This window comes from Rhipicephalus sanguineus, chromosome 4 (assembly GCF_013339695.2).
Source record: "Rhipicephalus sanguineus isolate Rsan-2018 chromosome 4, BIME_Rsan_1.4, whole genome shotgun sequence".
Taxonomy (NCBI): Eukaryota; Metazoa; Arthropoda; class Arachnida; order Ixodida; family Ixodidae; genus Rhipicephalus; species Rhipicephalus sanguineus.
In genome coordinates this window covers 49,426,054-49,448,369 of record NC_051179.1, presented here as the reverse complement: position 1 = coordinate 49,448,369, position 22,316 = coordinate 49,426,054, and the positions used below count along the sequence as shown (strand labels likewise).

The 22,316-nt window shown below is 47.2% G+C and overlaps 1 protein-coding gene across 4 annotated transcripts in view; it reads left to right on the top strand.

Annotated features, from left to right (window-relative positions):
• LOC119389938 (small conductance calcium-activated potassium channel protein) overlaps window positions 1-22,316 on the top strand; it is a 257,296-nt gene that overhangs the window by 152,657 nt on the left and 82,323 nt on the right. For all 4 annotated transcript variants that reach the window (XM_037657388.2, XM_037657389.2, XM_037657391.2 and 1 more), the window contains one exon: window positions 10,317-10,412. In XM_037657388.2, coding sequence (XP_037513316.1) covers window positions 10,317-10,412 — 96 coding nt within the window. The remainder of the gene's footprint in view (window positions 1-10,316; window positions 10,413-22,316) is intronic.

Below are 22,316 nucleotides of genomic sequence, written 5' to 3'. Positions count from 1 at the left end.
AAGCAAGCGAACAAGGCGTCGGAACACGAGCGCGCGGATGTTTCCTTCCGTTCGTTCGGCAGGGCTGTCAGAGGCGCGGGTGCAAACTACTAACCAGTCGAGCGGCAAACTATCCGGCGAGTAAAAGAAGCAAGCGAAACAGGAAGTGGAAGCCGCCGCAATCTCGAGGAGACAACGAAGACGACTCAATCGCGCAGAAAGCAGGCGCGCTTAGAGAGGACGGGTGAAGCCTAGGGCAGCTCCGGCTGCATCGCGGAGGCGAGGACCCGATGAGAGGGAGGGATGCGGCATGGCCGGCAGCATCACTGTAGCCCCGTGACGGGAGATGGTTTCTCGCGGTTGTGCAGAGCCTGCGCGCTGTGCATTCGCGCGGCAATGAGTTTCTTTGCTGCTCTAAATCAGAGCCGGAGGCAGAGAAATGAAAATACAGAAAGACGTTGAGAGAAAAGGGGGCAAAAGGCGCGAGAGAAGGGGCTACTATATGACAATGTGTTTTTTTTCTATCTCTCTCTCTCCCTCGTTTTCTCTTCTTTATTTCTTTCCCTGCTCGTTTGCCGACCGCTTCGTCGCTACATTCACCTTTCGTGGCGTTCTGCTTGTTTGTTTTACGCCTTACATAAGTGTTCTATACGTGTCTTTTCTTCTGCTTCTCTTTTGTCATGAAAAAAAGTGCGATGTGCTTCCCACTTTTTTTTTGTCCTTTCTTTCTCCTCGCGTGCAACTGATTGGTGCCAGTCGCGGCCCCTTGTTTCAACGCCCCGTTATCGTTCGTGGTTCCAATTTGGGCGTACGCGGGTAGCGCCCGACTTTCTTTTATTCTTTTCTTGCGTGTGTGCTTCGAGGCGCTCCCGCATGCAACCCCCGGGGCTCGCGTGCTACGTATTAACGCAAATTTAGGCCCCGTTTTTATACCCGGACGTTTACTCGAAGATTGAGGAAGAAGCAGTGCCTAGGCAGCACGCGGAAGTTCGTGAATGGATAATAGTGGGTGCTTCTACAGTGCGTCTCGTCAATTGTGCCGCGATGACGAGTTCCACTAGAATCACTCCTATGTTTTAAGTTCTGTATTATAGTGAATGGGCTGCTGGGGAGAAATGCGTGTAGAATATGCCCAGGCTCTAGCATTCGACTCTGTCGCGCTTGCATGAATGAATGAATGAATGAATGAATGAATGAATGAATGAATGAATGAATGAATGAATGAATGAATGAATGAATGAAGATAATGATGACAAGCATAGAAATACCATGACAGAGAGTTCGCTAATCATACAACCACTGCCCATATACTAGACATTTAAAGGGTGCACTCTTCCAGTCTTTATAGTTTCGATGCGGCAGTCCTTCACATCCTAATATAGACCACAAGCTAAAGAAAGTGTTAAGATTAAGCTGTGCCCATGGTGACCGTTGATTTCATACATAATCATGCATGCTATACTCATTACACGCGCGCTTTGGTCTCCAATGCGCACTTCGGCTCTCAACGGACATTTCTTTGCGTGTACGTAAGTTGCAACAAGGTGTAAAAAAATTTTGATCAAAATGTAAACCGTAAATCCTTACACCTCGGTTAGTCATATATCTATGAGCTAATGACCGTACCAGTAGGGGCCATCAATGCGCATAATATGCGAATTTTTTTGCACGCTTGTTCGCTCTCTCTGAGCGCTGGAAAAAGTAAACGCTTGCTAGTCATCAAAAGGAAGCGAGACAGATTCTATGCAAGGCATGTTTGTTTTTCTCTGCGGGCGAAAACACATCACCTGCTAGTTGCGTTTCCAGCTCAGTGGCCGAATTGGTAGATATTTCCGTAACCTCTTGGTTTGTTTGGTTGGTTGGTTGGTTGGTTGGGTTTACAGCGTGAGCTGTTATGAGCTCACAGTAGTTGATATTGGTGGCGTAGTTGTCCGCCGGCGCCACTGCAGCCGCCGCTGCCGCCGGTGTGCTTCGCAGCTATCTCGCACGATCAGGGCAAAAAAAAGCAAGGTTCGAGCACAAATCGAAGCCAAGCCCTAGGCGTGGCAGTCGAGCATTCTTCAACAGACAACAGAGACACACCTATGCTTGACACTTCTTGGCAAAGAGACCCTATACAGGCGTCACGTCGGAGAGGAATCACGTACTATGAATATTGCGTGGCAGAAGAGTTAAATCGTGAGGATGAAAGCTTCGCACTCATCACAAAGAGCTCAGTCATAATCCTTCATCATCAGCCACAGCATAAACAAAGTGTGCAGCTAGGAAGGTGCAGCACATGTTGCCTTTCAGACGCGTATCGGTTACCTCGCTACTTCGCCAAATGATCATTTATGACGTAGTAGGTAATATCCTACATGGCAAAGTGATGATCATCATGGCGTGGCTGGTAGGGTACCTCTAAACTGTCCTTGCAGTAGTCGTCCTAAGAGAGTTTACAACGAGCTCTATGGAGGCCGCTCTTCGAGCTAACGCTCTGACTTCGCTGCGTGTTCCGCGCAGGTCTGGCGTTTGTTTTTGTTTGTACGTTTGTTTGTTTGTTCGCCAGCTTCGTTCCCACCAACTGCTACAGCGTGCAAAATGCTTTGTGAATACGGCCTCCTCCCTCCCTTGTTTTGGGAGGACGTTCTGTCAACCGTCACTGTGTGAAGAATTCAGATTAATAAAGAACGAGCTTGTCTTTTTCTCGCTCTGTGTACTGGCGCTTAAAGGGTTAGTTCGCGAGCTGCTCGAAAAAAGAAATACGTTTTTAAGGAAAAGAATAAAACGAGGAAAAAATGAAACGTGCGACGAGAATCACAATCTCCCAGCTCGAGTGCTTAACGCACCGCCTCCCGCGTCTCATCATCACGTGAATCAAATGCGCACCGTCAACAACACCGCGTGCCGTTTGTCAACAAGGGAGAGGAGGAAAGAAAGTAGGAAAGGGACTCGCCACGGATCTTTCTATTCGCGTTCGCGCCAGTCGGGCTGCGTACTTTTCTAGCTACCCAAAATCGCTCGCCAGGAGTCGCATGAACATAGCCGCGGAGCAAGCAGCGATGCGAGTTGCGTACCGCCTCCCGTCCTTTTGTTGTTTGTTTGTCTTTTTTTCTTTCTTGTCACGATGAAACAACGTCAAGCGCTTGTTTCCTCATTTCTCGGCCTCTCAAAGACAATGCCTCCTTTCTCACTTCCTCCTCCTCCTCGTTCTCAAGTCGTCATCGTCCTCCATTTTGTGATTCTTGTCTTTCTCTTCCGCTCGCACTGCACTCTTCGTCGCATTGCTTTTCCTGAGTTTCCGGTATGCGTCTTCATTTCGCGCTGCGGTGTGCTTTGTGTGCATGCATTTGTGTCAGTCGCTTGGCCGTCAGCAAAGCGCGCAATGTCCATGAGCTACCCACGCGTGCACCCATCCAGCAAAGTGTCCTGGCGCGATGCCAACGAAGTTTTGCGCGCGAATTATGCGGGATGTTTCTTTCTCTCTCCTCTCTCTTGTTCTTCTTTTCCTCTTCTAATGCCAAGCAGGACAAGCCAGTGAATTTACACGCAGTGAGTGCTCAGTTCTAACGATGAATCGAATCTCCACTCTTCAGAGGCGGTGAAGAAGGGTGTTCTAACGACTACGAATATCCGTACGCTCACACCCCAGATTCGAGGCGAGTCATCGTGACGCCGCCGGCATCGTGCAGCAAACAACGTTACGCAACGCCTCCTCGACGGAATCGCGGTCGAGGATAGTTGCGAGATGCAAGAGGCGGGTTGTGCTTCAGCTGTGGCCGTAGCTTTGTGTTTGTGACGTTCTGCTATGCTTCAAGCTGCGAATTTGGCTTTCGCCGATAACAGTACATACGATTTTAATGTGCCGCACAGTGTAAATAGCTTCTATCTATCTATCTATCTATCTATCTATCTATCTATCTATCTATCTATCTATCTATCTATCTATCTATCTATCTATCTATCTATCTATCTATCTATCTATCTATCTATCTATCTATCTATCTATCTATCTATCTATCTATCTATCTATCTATCTGTCTGTCTGTCTGTCTGTCTATCTATCTATCTATCTATCTATCTATCTATCTATCTATCTATCTATCTATCTATCTATCTATCTATCTATCTATCTATCTATCTATCTATCTATCTATCTATCTATCTATCTATCTATCTATCTATCTATCTATCTATCTATCTATCTATCTATCTATCTCTGAACAATGCTACCTGGTAACAAGCATGGCGACAGTATAAAATAAACACTAAGAAGCACCAATACCAGTACCGTATCATTTCATGCTTAAAAGCTTTTGTTACATTTTCTTTTATATACGTCAATACGAAGTGTCTTACGTATGCAGCGTTCGAACCTATATGTGATGTGCAACTTGCGATGGAACAGCCAGCGCACTGAATACGCCGAGTATTCGCGGACTACGTTCAGAAAAGAACGTCAATCTTGACTCCAAGAATCAAGCCAAATGTGAAAGCGAAGGCAACGCCACACCGCGATCGCCTTGACATCCGCTCCGGGCGTTCTGGCGCCGATTCCTGCCTTGGTATATAAAGTGTCTGCTGGGCGCAGCATCAGAAGTAGCGCTTCCCGGCTTCGAATAGAGGGTTCCTGCTTTGCATTGAGTGCGGTTATGTCACCGCAGCTGTGAAAAATGCTCGCTTGTGTGCCAGCACGCCACGTTACCTATATTTCCTCAGGGCAGGGTTTCCGAGGGTTCCAGTGCGATCGCGATATAGCTAAAAGAAAAAAGAAAAATGGCGATCATTTTTCACGTCTCCCTGCATTTCACGTCAGCTTTGTTATATGGAGCTGGTGGCGTAAACACAAAACGAAACCTTTGTCCCCTTTGGCTCGCGCCTTTCGGAGAAAACAAAGCGTTCGCGTGAAAGCTCGGAGAAGAGGCTGCGAAGATTACATCGAAGCCCGCCTACCAGATATATGCGCAATGTTCGTAATTTCGTGTTTCTCTTGTGAAGCAATCGCGAGTGAAAAGCGACGCTGTAAAATATGAAGCGAAAATGAGGTAACCGACTCACTAAAAATCTTTCTTTGAGTCAATGTGACAGGATAAAAAGACAAGAACACAAATTATCTTCCCGAATCACTGGCTCTTGATGCAATTACAGATTGCAAAAGCAAAAAAAAAAGAAAACAGAAAAGGCAGAAAGCCGAAAGACGAGCAAATGTACATGGCGGTAAAAGAATATGTTTACACTCAAATGAAATAGAGATTGCGCGCGTTCTCCTCAAGTAATCACATTACAATTTCTGAAACGTAGAAAAGGCCGATTGTTCGAAAGAAAATTGAAGATATTGGATTACGGGAGATTAAGTGGAAGAAGAAACATAACGTTATCTTATGATAGCCGAAGATTTATGCGAGTAGGCACAACGCGTGGGAGGCGATAGTTCTTTATTCGTGGCATAAGAGATGAATTACTGCAAACTCGTTTTTTTTTTTCATAGCATCAAGTTCAATAAGCACACAGCCGTCCTAAATACCGTAGCTGCTTTAAATAAACAGCGAAAATAAAGATAAGAAGATTGATAAGACGGAAAGTCCCATCCCAGCAAAGAGATAAAGAAAACAAAGGTAGGTTCGCCCTGATTCGGTCCAGAACAAGCGGCAGCAAGGTCTAGCTCTGCACTAGAACTGAAATTTGTGCAAGTTTGTATCTGTCTGCCTTTGCAGACAGATACAAACTTGCACTACAATACATCTGTCTCAGCCTTTGCACGCGCTCCTCAGCTGCTACGGACACGCTGCATACTTTTTATCGATCGAAAACGCCTTGTAACAGTGTGCTCAATCGTTAATATTTTTTTCTAAACACAGTAGAGTATGAAGTACTCTAAACCGTCAAGCATTTTTCCAAACGTGCAGGGGCAGCTGCCTGCTGCTCTCTCATATATGGTGTATAGTACTCCTGCTTGATCAACTTTTTTCTGAACACATCTATACTTGCAAGATGTCCCAAAGCAAAAGAAAATCCCAGCAAGCTAGGCGACTCGCTTACAAGCACATACAACTGTAAATGATTCTAAGTGTGACGTGTCTTCAACGAAGTGGGGCCCTATGTTCGCATTGTTGCCCACCGCCTATCTTCGCAATCGTCAGGATACCCCTGCATGTTTAATTACTTTTGACAAAGTATTTGTATTACCGTTGCGAATGTATCTAAATATCGTGTGTTTGTGAACATTCTGCTAATCGAAGGTATCTCTCTTTTACCCGCTTGCTTTTTGTACCAGCGTATGATGATGGCAAAAGCTTTCTGCAGCATGTGCCCTCTCTGTAAGGCGTTCTATTTCATTGCTCCCCTCCTTCTCACACCCACCTCTCTCTCTCTGAAGCTTTCTGCAGATTGCCCACCTTTGACCAAACGACGATATCATGTGATCATTTCATCGTGTTTGTGCGCTCAAGCCTATAGATTATTTTATGGGCGGGTTTCGGTGCCGCCATGCTGGGCTGGTAACCTTGCCGTGTTTTATCTTGAACAACTAAGCGAACAGTGTTACGGTGGGCGTATACACATGGAAACTGTTGGGTTGGTGCATTCGGCGTTTCCTGACTATCAGTTCGCGTCAGGGGATACAAAAACGCCAGGCCTGCGCTGAAACCGCAGCACAGTCATGGTGCGTTCAGACCACGGTGTAAGATATATACTCTTTAGGTGAGGACACTCGCGAGACGCCATCGACCAGATAAAGTAACAACGCTGAGCACCCGTCGGTCCGCTGACGGCAGCGGATACCTATCGGCGGGATGACGCAACTTCAACACAAGAACGCGTTCCCGTAGCAACTGGCGCTTCGCGGGAAATCTGACTTTCCTAGTCAGCGAACGCGGCCTTGGCACGACAGCAAGTAAAGTTGGAAACGCATACCGCGTTTTTCGCGAGCGAAAAACGAGGCATGCGGCGGACGCCGGCGTTGCCGCCGACCACGTTGGTTGCTATAGCAACAGAGCAGAAAGCATTTTTTCTCTTTAAGTTGCGTCTTCCCGCCGATAGATACCCGCTGCGGTCACCGGACCAACATACGCGCGCCGTTGTTACTTTATCTGGTCGAACGCGCTCTGCATGCAAGCCGAGGAGTGTCCCCACCTAAAGAGTATATATCTTACACCGTGGTTCAGACTGAGACATTCGGCGGCGAGAGCGCGCGGAATCCGCTTCGGCGGCAGCGAGATCCGCCGGAAAAGCCCATTCCGCGCCGATCGGTCCTGGACCGATTTTTGCGGCAGTTGCCGCCGGATTCCCTGACCGCGAACCAATCGGAACGCGAGTCGAACATTCGAAAAATGGCGGCGCGCTTCTGATATCGCAGTCGTCGAAGCCCGCAGCAACAGCGAAGTCTTTCGTAATCATCCTGTAGCTCTCGACAGCTGCCAAGTGTTGTCGCGATTAGCATCATCGCGATATCGCAAAACGGGTAGCATTATCTCGGCTCGACCAAGCTTCTCGCGTCTGGCAAATCAGGACGAACCAACCACAACTGCGTGCGTCGTTTCTTTTGTTTGGCGAATGCATGTTAATCCTCGTCAGACATCGCCAGAAAGTAGCTTTGCAGCAGGCCCAGCAGTTCGACGACCCTGCTCCTGTTTATGCGCTTCGCCATAACGAAACGCGTACACAACGCAGAGTGCGTCAAAGCCAGCGTTCCTTCGCGCGAAGGGATGATGACAACTAGGTGCCCTAGGTTCGGCGGTGCCGTTGCTAATGGTGTGAACAATGTTGAATTTCGGCGGCGCGAAAACTCCAGTCGCTGTGGCGGGCGGATTCCCCAGTGTGAATGAGCCATCACAGCGAAAGCTGGAAGAGCAGCGTTTCTAGAGCCCGTTAAGCTCTTTTGGGGCTACAAAACAAGTCCACTAAAAAGGTACCCACTACGCCATAAATCACAATTTTTGTGAAGTTGGGAAGCACCTACTAAGCCATTATTCATCATTCTGCGGAGAAGCGAGGCACCAGCTACACGTCAGTAAGGCATCATGTGCACTTTGTTGACGCGACGACTGATGACGATGAAGAATTATGGCTCAGCCCTTTGTAATGGGTTGGAATCTTTAAACGGCCCACCAGTTATGCAATTTGCATTGGGTGACGCCCGGTCACTATTTCCCTCTCCCGTCATGCTGTATAACATACGTTAACGTGGGAGAGAGACGGGGGGGGGGGGCGAAGAACTTTACTGAGACCCCGAGGAAATGGATCATGCGCTTATGGGCTTCCTTGGCAACCAATACAAGTGCACTTGCGAGGAACCCACTACGCTATAAATCAGTGTAATTTTACTGAGACCCCGAGGAAGTGGATCATGCGCTTATGGGCTTCCTTGGCAACCAATACAAGTGCACTTGTGAGGAACCCATTACGCTATAAATCATTGTAATTTTTGAGAAGTAGGGCAGCAGGCACTGTGCCCTTTTTCATCATTCTACGGAGAGCATTGGTACCTGCTATACGCATGTAAGGCATTATGCGCACTTTGTTGATGCTGTGCCTGATGACGATGAAGAATTACGGCAGAGTCCTTTGTAATGGGTTGGAAGCATTCAACAACCTACTCGTTGCGCAATTCGCTTTGTGTGACGCCTGGTTACAGAATTCGCGTTGTGCGACGCTTGGTGCTTATTTTACTCTTCTACCACGCTATATTGCATATGCTAATGTGGTTCCTTTCCGACATGAAGCCTGTATAGGACCTTTTTGCAAAGCAGTTTCAAGCACCGGCATGGCTCAGAGGTTGAATACTGGGCTCCCACGCAGAGGGCCCAGGTTCGAACCTCGTTCCATCCTGGAGTTTTTTTTTTCTTATTTCGTTTTTTTTTATTTCGAGCGATACTGGTTACGGACACCGGCGGCGGCGGCGGCGGCGGACAACTACGCCGCCAAAAACGGCCGGTGAAATGACCTCATAACAGCTTTCGCTGTAAAATAGGAAACCATTCGTTTAACATCCCATGATGGCGGTGCCCATATGCCTTACGTAACATAGTCTACAAGAAGATTCTAACGTATTCTGGACAGTTCCCAGACATTAGGGCGCGGCTTGCGCAAGGCAGCGGCTACGCGTGCAACGGACTTGTTAGATAAAAACAATAAAAGAAACGCGCGTGGCAATATGACGTCATGTCATTCCATTATGATGAGGTCACAAATTTCGGTGGTCTGCGGCTTCATGATTGCAGTACGGGTGGCGAGCGTTTAGCCAAGCTGTGTAAATGCAGCTTTTTTCTCTGGCCTCCTACTTTTCGTTTTAACATTGTACTGTTTATGGCAATAATAAAAGTTCGTTCGTTCGTTCGTTCGTTCGTTCGTTCGTTCGTTCGTTCGTTCGTTCGTTCGTTCGTTCGTTCGTTCGTTCGTTCGTTCGTTCGTTCACTGACTGACTGACTGACTGACTGACTGACTGACTGATCGCGTCACTTAATGACGTCATAACAGACCGTTCCGTCTTCACACCCCCCTCTCGCTCGGAGGTGGTCACGTGGTCTTTTGTACCACTTTTACCGTCTGCCGTGTTTCGCTGTAGGTCACCGAGCAACTAGAAACTTAAGGTTCTCGCCTCAAATTTTCTGATCGAATTGCACTTGTCTCGTGTAGAGGCTTTCGTTAGCTAGCTACCGTACTTTCTCGCAAACAGTGAGCGTTGGCTAATGTTGACTGAGTGCTGGCTACTTGTTGGCTATATAAGGTTGTTTTTTTTTTCAATCAATCAATCTGATTTTTACTGACAAATCAAAGAAAAGATTACAAGATACCCGGACCGTTAGCCTACATTGGCTAGTGATCGGTCCATATCGGAGTACATCAAAGCAGCTTAGCAGAGCATATATAGCAATAAACACATATATACACATTTATACATATACCTATTCACATATGCACGTAGATACATATATAGATAAGCGCGTGTACATAATCGCATTTTCACAACATACCCAAATAAAGTTTGCGTCATCATCATCATCATATATAACAAGTGGTGGTAATGGTGGTTGTTCTCTGTTATAAGAGAACCACGACCTTCATTCAATCTGAATCCAATCATTGCGTTGTGTACAATGTTTCTTTATATCTGATCTTGTTGGCGTTCAGCGACGCACTCACCCCGCAACTTCGTTTCGTGAGAACACCCTCCCTTTGTTTCAGCGAGGAAAGCCTGTCCTCTGACGACAAACACGGCTGAAAAAGCCAAATAACGTTATTCTTCACTTGTCTTTAAGCATTAGCAGTCGATGATGCTCGCAGTGCATTGTAACTAACACAATTTATAGGCGACGCTTTAACCGTTTGTCTTATTTTTTCTCTCTCTCTCTCTTTTCCAGAGCTCGGTGTACTCGATGTCGGTCAAAACGCTCATCACCGTGTCCACTATCATGCTGCTCGGTCTCATAGTAGCCTACCATGCCTTAGAAGTTCAGGTGGGTACACTTCTCTCTTTTTTTTTTAGTTCCTTTGGAAAGACTTTCATGAACAAGCGCGTTCACTGTCCGGTTTCTCCAATAAATGTTCACCAATAAATGTCTGGAGAAAACATCAGCAGTTAAATCTGTAAATAGGCATAGGTGCAAAACTTTAAGCTCAGAAATCGACCTCTAGAGGCGTCACTCGCTAATTGTGGTGTCTTTGGAGGCTATCGTATGAAGCGACATTATTTGTGTTTTTTTCTATCTTATCTGTTTACCTTATTCAGCCTTTCTAGGCTAGATAACGAGATACCTGCCTACTTGACCTCTCTCTCTCTCTCCCCTCTTCCTCCTCTTTTTCTATAAAATAGTAATTGGTTATCTTTCATTGCCACGAAACACACCCTTACGCATTGAAGTCTTCGCAAGTCTGGTCCTGACTTATTATCACCAGCCTATGATAACGTTCTGTTCTGAAGCTCTCATCGCTTCATCCGGGTCACTTTTCAGCCGCAGAACGCGGTTTTTGGCCTAATTTTTTCGACCCACCGCAGTTGTGACAAATGTGTAAGACATAAAGCTGAACAGCATTTCGTTTCGCGGCACGTGTAAACAAAGGCTTTTATGTATTTCAATTTACGCTCACACTTGGCGTAATTTTTCGTTTCATTAGTTTGTGACGTCTCCACAATTGCGATGACAGCAATGTGCAGGTAAAGTTTCCGTATCCAAATAGCAGCACTACAATCTCGCAGATGACAGTGGCAGCGCGGATTCATACGGGAGTACGAAAATATGAAATAAGAAACAAAAGCCTTGAAACGAACGCAGCAAATGTTCCGCTGGGAAATTCGCGTGCCAAGTCAGATCCCGATTCTGCCGCACATATTTACCCTAGCGGCCACTATGCAGTGTCCGCGGTGTCGGATCACCCTCGAAATCCTCTCTGCCGCTACACGACATCCCGTGGTCGCTATTCGGTTCCGCCCACCGCCGCCGAAACCGCGTGACAGCTTCGCCGCGGCCATCCGCTTCCTGGTTCCAGCCAGACACGCCAGCAGGACGTCATTCCGCCATCCGACCAAAAAATAAATAATTAAATAACCCTCGTCGCCAGTAGAGAGGCGTGGAGGGAGAAACCGAAGAGGAGATGGGACGAGCGAGCTAGCTAGCTAGCTAGCTCCTCGTGCCAGCACAACCGCCCCCTTTCCAAACACACACACACACACATACACACACACACTCTCTGCCGATTTTATCATCATTCTTTGTTCATTCCCGAATTCCCGCTCTTCATTCCCGAAAGGGCTCCGCTCGTGGGGGAGAGGAGAAGTTCTCGACTTCTCCTCTCCCCCACGTCTTTTATTTTGTTTCTTTCCTCCTCTCTGGAAAGACCGGGTTTCTCAAGCGGACCTCGAGTGGCGCACATTCGGGATGGAGTGTGGAGGACCCGCGCAGAACCGGGTTAGTGAGAATGCACGCAAGCGCTGCGGCAGAGACGTGCTCATCTCGCTAAAAGCGCCAGCCCTCCGCCCCCATCCCGCGTTTTCTTTTTTTCTTTTCGTTCTTCCCGTATACTATTTAGCCCTACCACCCCATCTACCCAGTGCCTCACTGCCTTTCTTCCCCACTTTTGCTCTCTCCCTCTCTCCCCCTCTCTCAACAATGACCCTTTTCCTTCGTCTCCCTTTCCCGCCTCTGGAAATGCGCATATTTCTCCGCTTCCCTTTTTCCTCCTCTCCCTACTTTTCCGTCTCAGCTTTCCCCCGACCTTCCCATGTCCGGTCTATAGCAGCCACGGTTTTTATGGAGCCGGCAGCTCATTTTCACTATGTTTGTGAATATCGTTTAACAAGCGCGCGCGCGCCGTCCGCTGGTAGATGTGCTCGGTGGCATCGATTGCATATATCGTCCGCGAGCGGTCACTTCATCTAGCTCTCTGGCTTCTCCTTCTCATCCGGCTTTAACAATTTCCTTTTCTGTAACTTATCCTACTTTCTTTTCTTTTTTTTTTTGGCCTTTGCTCCTACGACCTTGCGTTCACTTCACTGCCAGCCCGCTCTCTCTCATTCTTTCTCTCGATCATTCTTTCGTCGGCGTATGCATGCGTGTTCCTGCCTCAAAAGGAACGGAAGCCCCGCGTTAATTGTAAACGATCCATAAAAGCGATGACTCCCAGACCGAAAGTAGGCAGCCACCGTTTCGACGAATTGGGCTGGTTCGTTTTGTTGGTCAGCTTGATTTCGTTTTTCTTCTCGCGTTTTCTTCATCTTTATGGCCTTCAGCGGACTGACGCTATACGAGGGTTCATTTCCTGCAGTTTATAGTTGCCCATTTCGCGTTTACTGATCGCAATTACGACAGCATTTGTCACAAGACGATGTCCCCGATTCTACAGGTTAGTACGACACAACACTGAGAGAAGAGCTCAGTGGGGTATATATCGTAAAACTTACGACTTTAAATCGCTCTCCTTACTGTAGCAATTCAGACATCTTGATTAACCAGTATCTCAGGTCAAAGTTTCGAGTGAGGACGCGTTATTTCTCAGCAAAAAAAAACGAAGAAAGAAAGTTTGAAAAAAGAGATAGAAAGGAAAAAGAAAGATAGAGAGGTTGAGCGAGGGAAATCTCCCGTTGGCTACCCTCTACTTGAGATGGGGAAAAGGTGACAACACTACATGATCATGACAATAGCACTGTCCAAGAACTACACGCCAACATTGTCAGTGAACAGACACAATGTGTCTCGTTGTGAACGCGCAGCAACGCCCTCAAGCGACTCGCGTAGAAATCAGAGCGGGCACCTGTCCTAGAATCTTTATTTCTGCGATTGGGCGGTTCTCCAGCCCGCCTAGTGCGGCTGAGACGGATGCTTTCTTTAGGAGCTGAAGCATGCGCACCCGCAGAGAAGGTGCGCGATCGTTTCGTAACACGCGCAGAGTTCACATAATGTGTCATCGGCTAAATAGAAGATTCCAAAAATTTTTGCTAGCCGGACAAGTTGTACGGTACGGTTACGGGAGATCTTCTTTTCTTGTATTTGTTTCTTTGCGTCCCTTGTCGTTCTGCATGTCTCTTTGATAGTCATTTTTCTGTTCGTTCGTTCGTTCGTTTGTTCGTTCGTTTGTTTGTTTGTTTGTTTGTTTGTTTGTTTGTTTGTTTGTTTGTTTGTTTGTTTGTTTGTTTGTTTGTTTGTTTGTTTTTTGTTTGTTTGTTCCAGCACCCAGCTACGCGATACTTCTTTCTTAAATTAGTTCGTGCGCCAACACGATGGAGGTATCGCGCTGGCAGAGTTCCAGCAACGTACTTTTAAGAAAGAGTAATGCTCACGCTGCACTGCGCAGGAGTCATCGCTCTCGGGGCAAATGTGATCAAGTTGCAATCTCTCGCCCCCATTTTCGTGGGTCATAACCCTTTGAATGTGCGGCTACTTTTGTTGCAAAACCATTCGCGCCTTTCGATGCCATTTTTTTTTCTTCCACCTCCCTACTTTTTATGTCACTGCTTGTGTAGCGTACGGTAACGTACGACACTGTGCTACACCTTTCCTTATCACTTTCCAAGCAAGCAAAGCGTGCGAAGCAAGCAAGCCAAGTGCGAGCATTCTCCACGTCCCTTGCTTGTATTATTCTTTTTCGAGCATCATTCCCTCATTTTCATGCTTAATAATATTACTTTACTGCGATAGAGAAAAGAAAAATGTGTTTGTGCCGTCCCCAAGCGCAAGGTCGAGGACGCACCCATTATTGATGCTCGCACGAGTGCCGCCTTTTTCTTGCTTACGTTTACGGTATCGCACCGTGGTAGCTGCCTGCGCACGGACCACCTATTCCGGGATGCGCTAAAGCTATTCGTCGCGATAATGCTCAGCATGCGTGCATCGTGCGGCTTAAATTGCGAGGATGACCGCAGCGCGACCCACGCCGCATACGCCTGTGTGCCCTTCGCGGTCTCCTAGAAAAACAAAAGATAAATGGCAGTGGTGTATCATTAATCGGCGTGAAATACCATAATGCAGAGGACGAATACTGCGCCAGCACTTGACACTCAAAGCACTCTCTTGGGATGGGTGGATAGATGGATGGAAAATTTTATTCAATTCCTGCAGAGTGCGTCTCAGAGCACAGCGGTCCGCGCCCCTGTCGGGACCGAAAGGCCAAGCCTCTCAGCCGCTTCGCGGGCCCTACTGGACAGCCATGTCATAGTTAAAATAAAATCAAATGCTAGAGGTTTACGTGCAAGATTTTTTACCACGAAGGCTAAGCTATATGCACAAGTATCGTTTGTACTTTGCCGTTGTAAAAATGCGACCGCCATGACTAGGATGTAACTCGCGATCCCTAGCTCAGCAGCACAATTCAATAGCCACTTCTGTTCCGCTGTGTTTAGCAGTAAGAAATATTTCTATGATAATTCCCTGACTCAGTGGTAGATAACTTTCTCATTGCTCAAACCTTTAAATGACGTGTGGTCATAAGGGAGACTGAAGCCTCAGAAAAAGCCACAGTTTCACCGCGAAGACGAAGCAATGAATGCGATGCAACGAATTGAAATGTCACGCGAAGAACAGCAAGCAGCTCGAAACTTCCAGCGCGCTGCTCAAGCACAAAGGACGCACGAAAAGAACACACGAAGGACGTGGGCGAACTAACAACTGTCACAGCTCGCAAAGCGCGCTGCTCAAACACGAAGAAGGACGCACGAAACGAATGCACAGGTATACACAGGATGAGTGCGACCTAACAAGTGTCACAGTAGTTACTTCTGTGTGTTTGAGCAGCGTGCTCCTTTCGCAAACGCGGCAAGTGCAGTGAGCGAAGTGACCTTCGTATGCCCTGTAACGTCATCGCAAACTTTGCGGTGAAAGCACAAGACGTACAAACCGCCCCCATCACGAGATAAGCGCGCGCGCACGGGCGACCACGCCCTGTAGAGCAAAGTACAGGGGGTAGAGGTATACGTGGAGCGCGTGCATCGCAACGAACTTTAAAGCGCGCCCTTCGCGCCATCTCGCTGGAGATCAAGAGAACACGCATAAGCGCTTCCGAGCTCTGCGTACCGCCAGCGGTAAATGGTGTATATGAATAGCTCGCCATTAGTATACGGAAGGTCGTCCTCTCCGTGGCCGAGTCGTCTAACGCCGCATGCTGCGGTGCGAGGGGTCGCAGGTTCGAATCCGTGCTTCGGAAAATATTTTTCTGAATTGTTTTTCATTGTGGCTTTTATATATGTATACATACATATACATATGCGAGACATGATGGCGATGGCAAAAACCAGCCGAGAGTGTCCATATAATTGATATCGCAATATTAACAAAAGTCTCATTAGACTGTGTCTACATCAGGTACTCTGGTACGCGCTTGCGTTCAAATATATATATATATATATATATATATATATATATATATATATATATATATATATATATATAACGAAACCAGCTACATATAGTATTCGAAAAAACTGCTCTAAGTTTCTGGCCGTTCTCGCCATTTCAGTTTTACAGAGCGGTGCGTTGTTGTCGGAATAACCTCCTGGCGCTCATGGCCATTTGTAGTGATTTTATATTAGTGTCAATTCTCGGAACTCCCGTGACGTGGCAGGAGGCTCCTGTAAAGCGTGCTCTACCGCAACATGGCTCTGCTTGCGGAGTAGCCAACAATCAATATGTTCGGTTTGCTTAGAAGTATGTACGCTTCTCCTTAAGCACAACTATGTGACGGCGGAGTACGCTTTACAGAGCAGAAACTATTGATTACTGATGGAGAGAGGCATAGCGAAATGATATTGCGTCGGCTTTGACGGCAAGCTTTCAAACGATCGCTAATGAGAAATATAGCGGTACTAATCTGATATCTTACTTTTTTCTTCTGTGTCAGTGCACAGCGTACTATAAACAGTTAGTGATGGAACACTCGTAAACTACTGGCGATCAGTGAACGTGAATGTTTGTATTTATAACTCCAAGATCAAGTGGCCCTGCATAAAATTTTCATTACTTAACCGCTATCAGTATGCTGTAATTTTGTAGCGTATGTGTTTGTGTGTGGGTTTATAAAAGAGAGAGGGGGGTCTTTAGTGGATGGCGGCGGCCAACTGATAAAAGTGTTTATCACCAGAAAAGGTGCCCTCGTTTCTTATCTCTTCCGAAGAACGTGGGCGCTAAACTCTCCTTCGCGGGTGCAACATTTTCGCAGCGGTGCTGCATTTTTACGCACATTGAGTTTGTCATATTCACAAATGAACCAAACGGTTGCCTTTTTTCATTTCTTGTTTTTACATTAACTGGTTAGCCCGTTTACGGCCTCGTTAGAGTGCACGGTCTGCTCAGGTGTGAAAAGAACGGAACTCAGCTAAAAATACTGGAAATCGATAAGAACCTGCACCCCAAATAGCCGCGGGGCAAGGTGCGGTGCGAAGTAAACAGGCCTTCTTTTTACCTTTCAGACTTATTTTCGTTCCTTACTCCCCGCATGCAGTTTTCGTTCTTTTTTACTTTTTCTTTTTCTTTTTTGTCCCTTTTCACGCGCGGACCGCTTTTCCGGCCACGCCATTGAATATGAATGTCTTTAAAAGCTGGGTCATGGTATCCTTTGAAGTTACTGCGGCCCGGTGAATACATTTCTCGTTCTTTTCATTAAGTTTCACCATCGGTCGTCTTTTTTTTTTTCCTTAGGTGTACAAAAACAGTCGAGGTTAGCGTATTTTCGTGCAAGAAAGCAAGTACGCAGCAGCGTTGAAACAGGTCACAACCACTCAACAAGGCGCGTCCTGACACTGAAGGAAATGTTTTCATCAGAGACAGAAAGCGCGTTCTGACACTGAAGGAAATGTTTTCATCAGAGAGAGAAAGAGCGTGAGAGAAAGAGAGAAATGCTTTAATGAAATGCGGGATATGTTAGCTCTGCTATTCGCCTGACACGCTACTCATTGTACCATTTTAGTCAGTGATCTTAACTACGAAGTCAGCAATACCGCACGCAAAATAAATGCACTAGTTAACAGTGTGCCATAGCCGTATTAAAACCGAGCGAGCGTTTAAAATTAGAGCCACAGCAACTGAACACGATGTGTTTTCTTTTTTTCGAATTTAAGGTTGAAGGAAGTAGTGGAAAGTTTCATGGGGGCAAAGCAACAATTATTTGTATATGCGGCGTCGTTTTATTGGGCAACTGGATAAGTTATGGCTCTAAGGCGCTTGTAGTCAGCCGCCTTTTCCTAACCCGCTGTGGTAGCTCTGCACTTATGGTGTCGAGCGTCCCGGTTATGGCGGCCGCATTTCGATAGGACTGAAATGCAAAGAACACCCGTCTACTTAGATTCAGGCGCATATTAAAGAACGCAAGGCGGCCATAATTAATCCAGAGCCCTCCACTATATGACGTGCCTTTTAATGATATAGTCGCTTTGGCAAGTAAAACCTTAGCAATTAATATTTAGGCGAAAGCTTTAGGTGCCTCATGAAACACGACAATTGACCGGCGTCCACCGTCGGCGCCAGCACGAGTGATGCAAAAAATAATCATCACGTGATGACGTCACCATATGACGTCATAATGAGGCCACAGAACACCAGAACTTGTGGCCATGACGTTGCTATAACGTGACGTCCCGTGATGACATCACACGACATCATTGCTTGGTCGAACGTGTGCCGATCACGGAGGCAGTACAAAACTAGGTGAGGTGCCTCCGATCCTGGAGGCAGTGCGAAGCCACGTTAGGTGCGGAAAGCTTTCGGTGTGTGACAGGGCAGGATCACATCGACGGAGAAGAAAAAATTACACCATCTCCCGCTAAAGGGGACCATGAGGCGATGCGAAGCCGGAACACTTGGACGATGGCGTTCCGTTGGCGTTCGTTGGGCATGCTACCGACCTCGCGTCGTGGAACGCGAAGAGGAACACTACGCGCGTCGTGCCTTCCCCCTAGCCTGGCCGTTAATTCTCACAGGGCGAGCGGGGAACGCGGTCGACAGGCGCGCGAGAGGGGGGAAGCATGGAGAGGAGAGAGAGGGGGAGAAGACGCGCATGCTCTGGTGCTCATCGCGGCGTTGTCGAGCCCGCGGCATGTCGAGCCCACATTTCAGAGGAGTCAACCGAAGCAAGCGCTGGACAACGCGCGCAGCGCTCTACCCGCTTGAAGGAGAGGAGACTAGAGGATGAGAGTAGCGCATGCGCCGCGAGAGCCGAAGCGAGAACGCAGGAGAAGCGCAAGCAGGTGCTGGTAGAGAAGTGGAGAGAGTAACTCGCAGCTGTTGGAGAGATGGAAGGAGGAGAGTTGCGCATGCGTAGTGTTAGTGCGGACGCCGAGGCCCATGCCGCGGGACATACCCTCGAGCAAGAGATGCTTCGCATCTAAAAGATGGCTTTCGCCTTCGAGTCGTCTTAGTTGAATGTATAAGGGAGCCTGTGATCTTTATTAGCTGATATATTTCACGTACGTTCCATATTGGTTTTAACAAACCCGATGTTGGGTTCGAAATTGTTCGTGTAAACATTCGCTCCTGCGTGTGATAACGGTTGCCAGGTAACGCAAAGGCGCGCACTTTAGTGCACCTACTTATCGCGGCCATCGACATCGCGCTTCGTCACCTTTGCATTGCGTTCGCTTGCTCGTCGTCGTACATTTGATTATCACAGTCATCATCATCAGCCTGACTGCGCCCACTGCAGGGCAAAGGCCTCCCCTCGTTTCCCGCGGCTTGCCGTGGCTACGTTATCCACGCAATCTTTTTAATCTCATCTGCCCACCTAACTTCTGCCTCCTCCTCGCGTGCTTGCATTCTTTTGGAACCTAGTCTGTTACTTTTTATGACCAGCAGTTATCTTGCCTTCACGCTACATGCCCTGCCCATGTCCATTTCTTCATCTTGATTTCGACTTGAAGATGTCCTTAACACCCGTTTGTTACCGGACCCACTCTGACCTCTTCTAGTCTCTTTTTGGTTTGATTATCACTGGCTGCGAAAAATAATTGGCTTCTTACGCAGGTTCGTGTCCATATTTTGTAGGAATATTATTTTTCTGTTTTCATCTTTGTTCGCACGCGACAGAAACATGCGCTCCGAAAAACGTGCCTCTAGTGAAAACTGCTGTTTGTTAGTACGTGTCTTGAAGCGTTTTCTTAGCGCCCACTCCGCTGACACGGCGACGAGGTTAGTTTTTCCGTGGGAGTAGCAAAAAAAAAAAGAAAAGAAAATAACAAATATTTAAGGAATTCTTTTCAAACTGGAAACACCTTAGAAAGTTGTTTCTTCCTTCCAGTGGTTATGCTTATCAGCCCTCCGCGAGGAAACTTTTTCAAGAACGGGAGGCGAAAACGGCGTCTGGCTGAGCGCACAAAGCGCTTTAGAAAACGACGTTTTCCGGTTTCGGGGCCTGCCGCGCACGCATACCTGTTTACATTGCCATCGTAGGGTCGCTGTGCGCGCGACAACGGGCAATACTACAGATCTTTTCTTTTTTTTTTGCCTCAAGCCATCTATCGCGTCGTCGCCGGCACCAATAAAATAAGGAATACGTTGAAAGAACAACAATTGGGGCTTTCTTTTCTCTCCCTCTATCTTTCTTCGAGAGCGTGTTGTTGTTGTTGTTGTCGTTGTCGTCGTCGTCGTCGTCGTCGTCGTCGTCGCCGTCGTTGTTGTTGTTGTTGTTGTTGTTGTTGTTGTTGTTGTTGTTGTTGTTGTTGTTGTTGTTGTTGTTGTTGTTGTTGTTGTTGTTTTATTCGAGATTGGTGATAGCTTTTCGCGCTTACGCAGAAAATGTCAAATGTAAAGAACGAGTGGATAGAAAAACAAAGAAACGAAAACTATCCTAACAATGCCATTGCGACCGGTTGGACGTTTTCGTTAAACTTCAACGAGGAATATTCTCGCCTTGCCTGTTTTGCTAGTTTGAAACAGCATAAAACTAAAATTTTCAATCTCTAAAGCAATATAAGCGTCGGGTTGTTCCGCTTTTTTCTTCCTCTCTCTCTTTCTCTCTCGTTTTATCTATTACCTGGAGACTCGAAGAAAAACGGGGTACACCGGAAGTGGTCGTACACAAAGCGATTTTTATTAGGGAGGAATAGATTGTTCGAGGAGTAGACGCGAAAACAACGTTTTTCCTTTCCTGCCCGGCAGCGTTTTTCTTTCCTTTTCTTCTTTCTTTTTACGAGCGCATCGGAATCCATTCAACCTATACTGCCCGCGGAAATAGCAATTTATCGAACGCCCTTGGACGACCGACTTGAAACAAAGGCGTAGAGTCGAAAGAGAAAACCGAAGTTATCGAGATGTAATTCTTTTTCTTTGAACTTTCCGAACGTCTTGTTAGAGCTCCTCGCGACCCTTCTACTGACGTCTAATTTTTTTATCTTCCTATCGCATTTCGAGCAACAAGAAAGAAGGAAGCGTAATAGGAGATTCGGCAATTCCGATTCGGCAATCGTAACCGAACAAGACGAATGACGAGATAAAGAAATAAGTTATGGGAGGGTCTTAAGAGGAGGGCCGGAGAGGTGAAGGAAGAGCCAGGAGCGATCAAGTTTTTTTTGCGGGATTGAAAAGAAAAAGCACTGTGTCCACGGGGCCCATTGTTCTGGGGCGTCTCCTTATACACGCTTAAGTGATACGCATCCTTCTTGTGCTTTTCTTTCTCCCTCTCTCACTCGCTGACTCACTTTCACTGTCTAACACAAAACCCTGATTCGACGTCCTGTCTTCTTTGTTTCACGTTGCCCTTTGCCGTTTGTGTATTTGTGTGTTTTCGTTTTCTTTCTTCTCATATGCAATATGCTGGAGAAACGGTCGAAGAGCACTTATTCACGGTCGATTCGTGTTTCTCGGAGACAAAATTCTAATTGGATCCTCGGAGGGCGCTTCGCGTATCTTCTTCAACGTCTCCAACAGAGGAAGAAGGAAAGAAACAAGATATCTTCTTTTTTCTTCACCCGTCTATGCCCTTCATTCAAGTTCTCTCTCTCGACACGTCTTTTTTTCTTTCTGTTCGTCTGTTTCGGCACATGTAACGCAAATTTCAGTTCAAACGCCTCGCCCCTTAGTCGCGTCTTCTCTGTATTTCTTCTCTTCGAACGAAACACGCGCCCGTTTAATTTTACTCCTCGGTCGCAACTCGTCGAGTCGCGATTGTTACGCGACGACTGACTGCACCGCCGCGTGGATGACTGGCGATTGTACAACCCAACGAGGACGACGACGATCGACGGTTCTCCATTAGTCGAGCGAATTCTCCTCTGATAAGCGGCGGCGCTGTTTAAAACATGAGGAGCCCCCCTTTCTCGAGCAGCGCGCTGCCAGGAAAACCTCATCGTCCCAACTGCTCCTTCGCCGGCACCAATTTCCTTTTACTCTGCGTAGGTTTCACATTGCACGCTACTTTCGATCTTTCCGGTTGCTTTCGTTCGGGACTCTCATTCACCGTATGCTTTGTCGCACAACCGACGTGAACCCCGTAATATAATCTCACCCGATTCCTCTCTACCTACCACCCTTCCCCTTCTCTCTCTCTCTCTCTTTCGCTCTCTGTTTCTATCTCTATCTCTCTCTTTCTCGCGCGTGCGCTGGCTGTAAAACCGTGCAATACTGCCGAACCTGGAGCTCACGCCAAGCCACTCGTGTATACATGATTGCGAAGCTTCTCGACTGCACGTAATTTTGACTTGTGCGTGCGGTGACCTTTGAAAACCACCGTTTGTACGACAGAGACGCTCCTTTACCATTTTTTCAGAGCTGTGGTGAGGGAAATGGAAACCGTAGTAGCCGTATATTTGTGGAGGCACACGATATATTGCGGCAGTATACTGCGTGTTGGAAATAAATTGCGCCGGTAATTGGGGATGTTAAGGTTTTAGACCCAAAGGAAGGGATGGAGGGGGAAAGGGCAAGCAAGCGCCCCCATTACCCCACTCC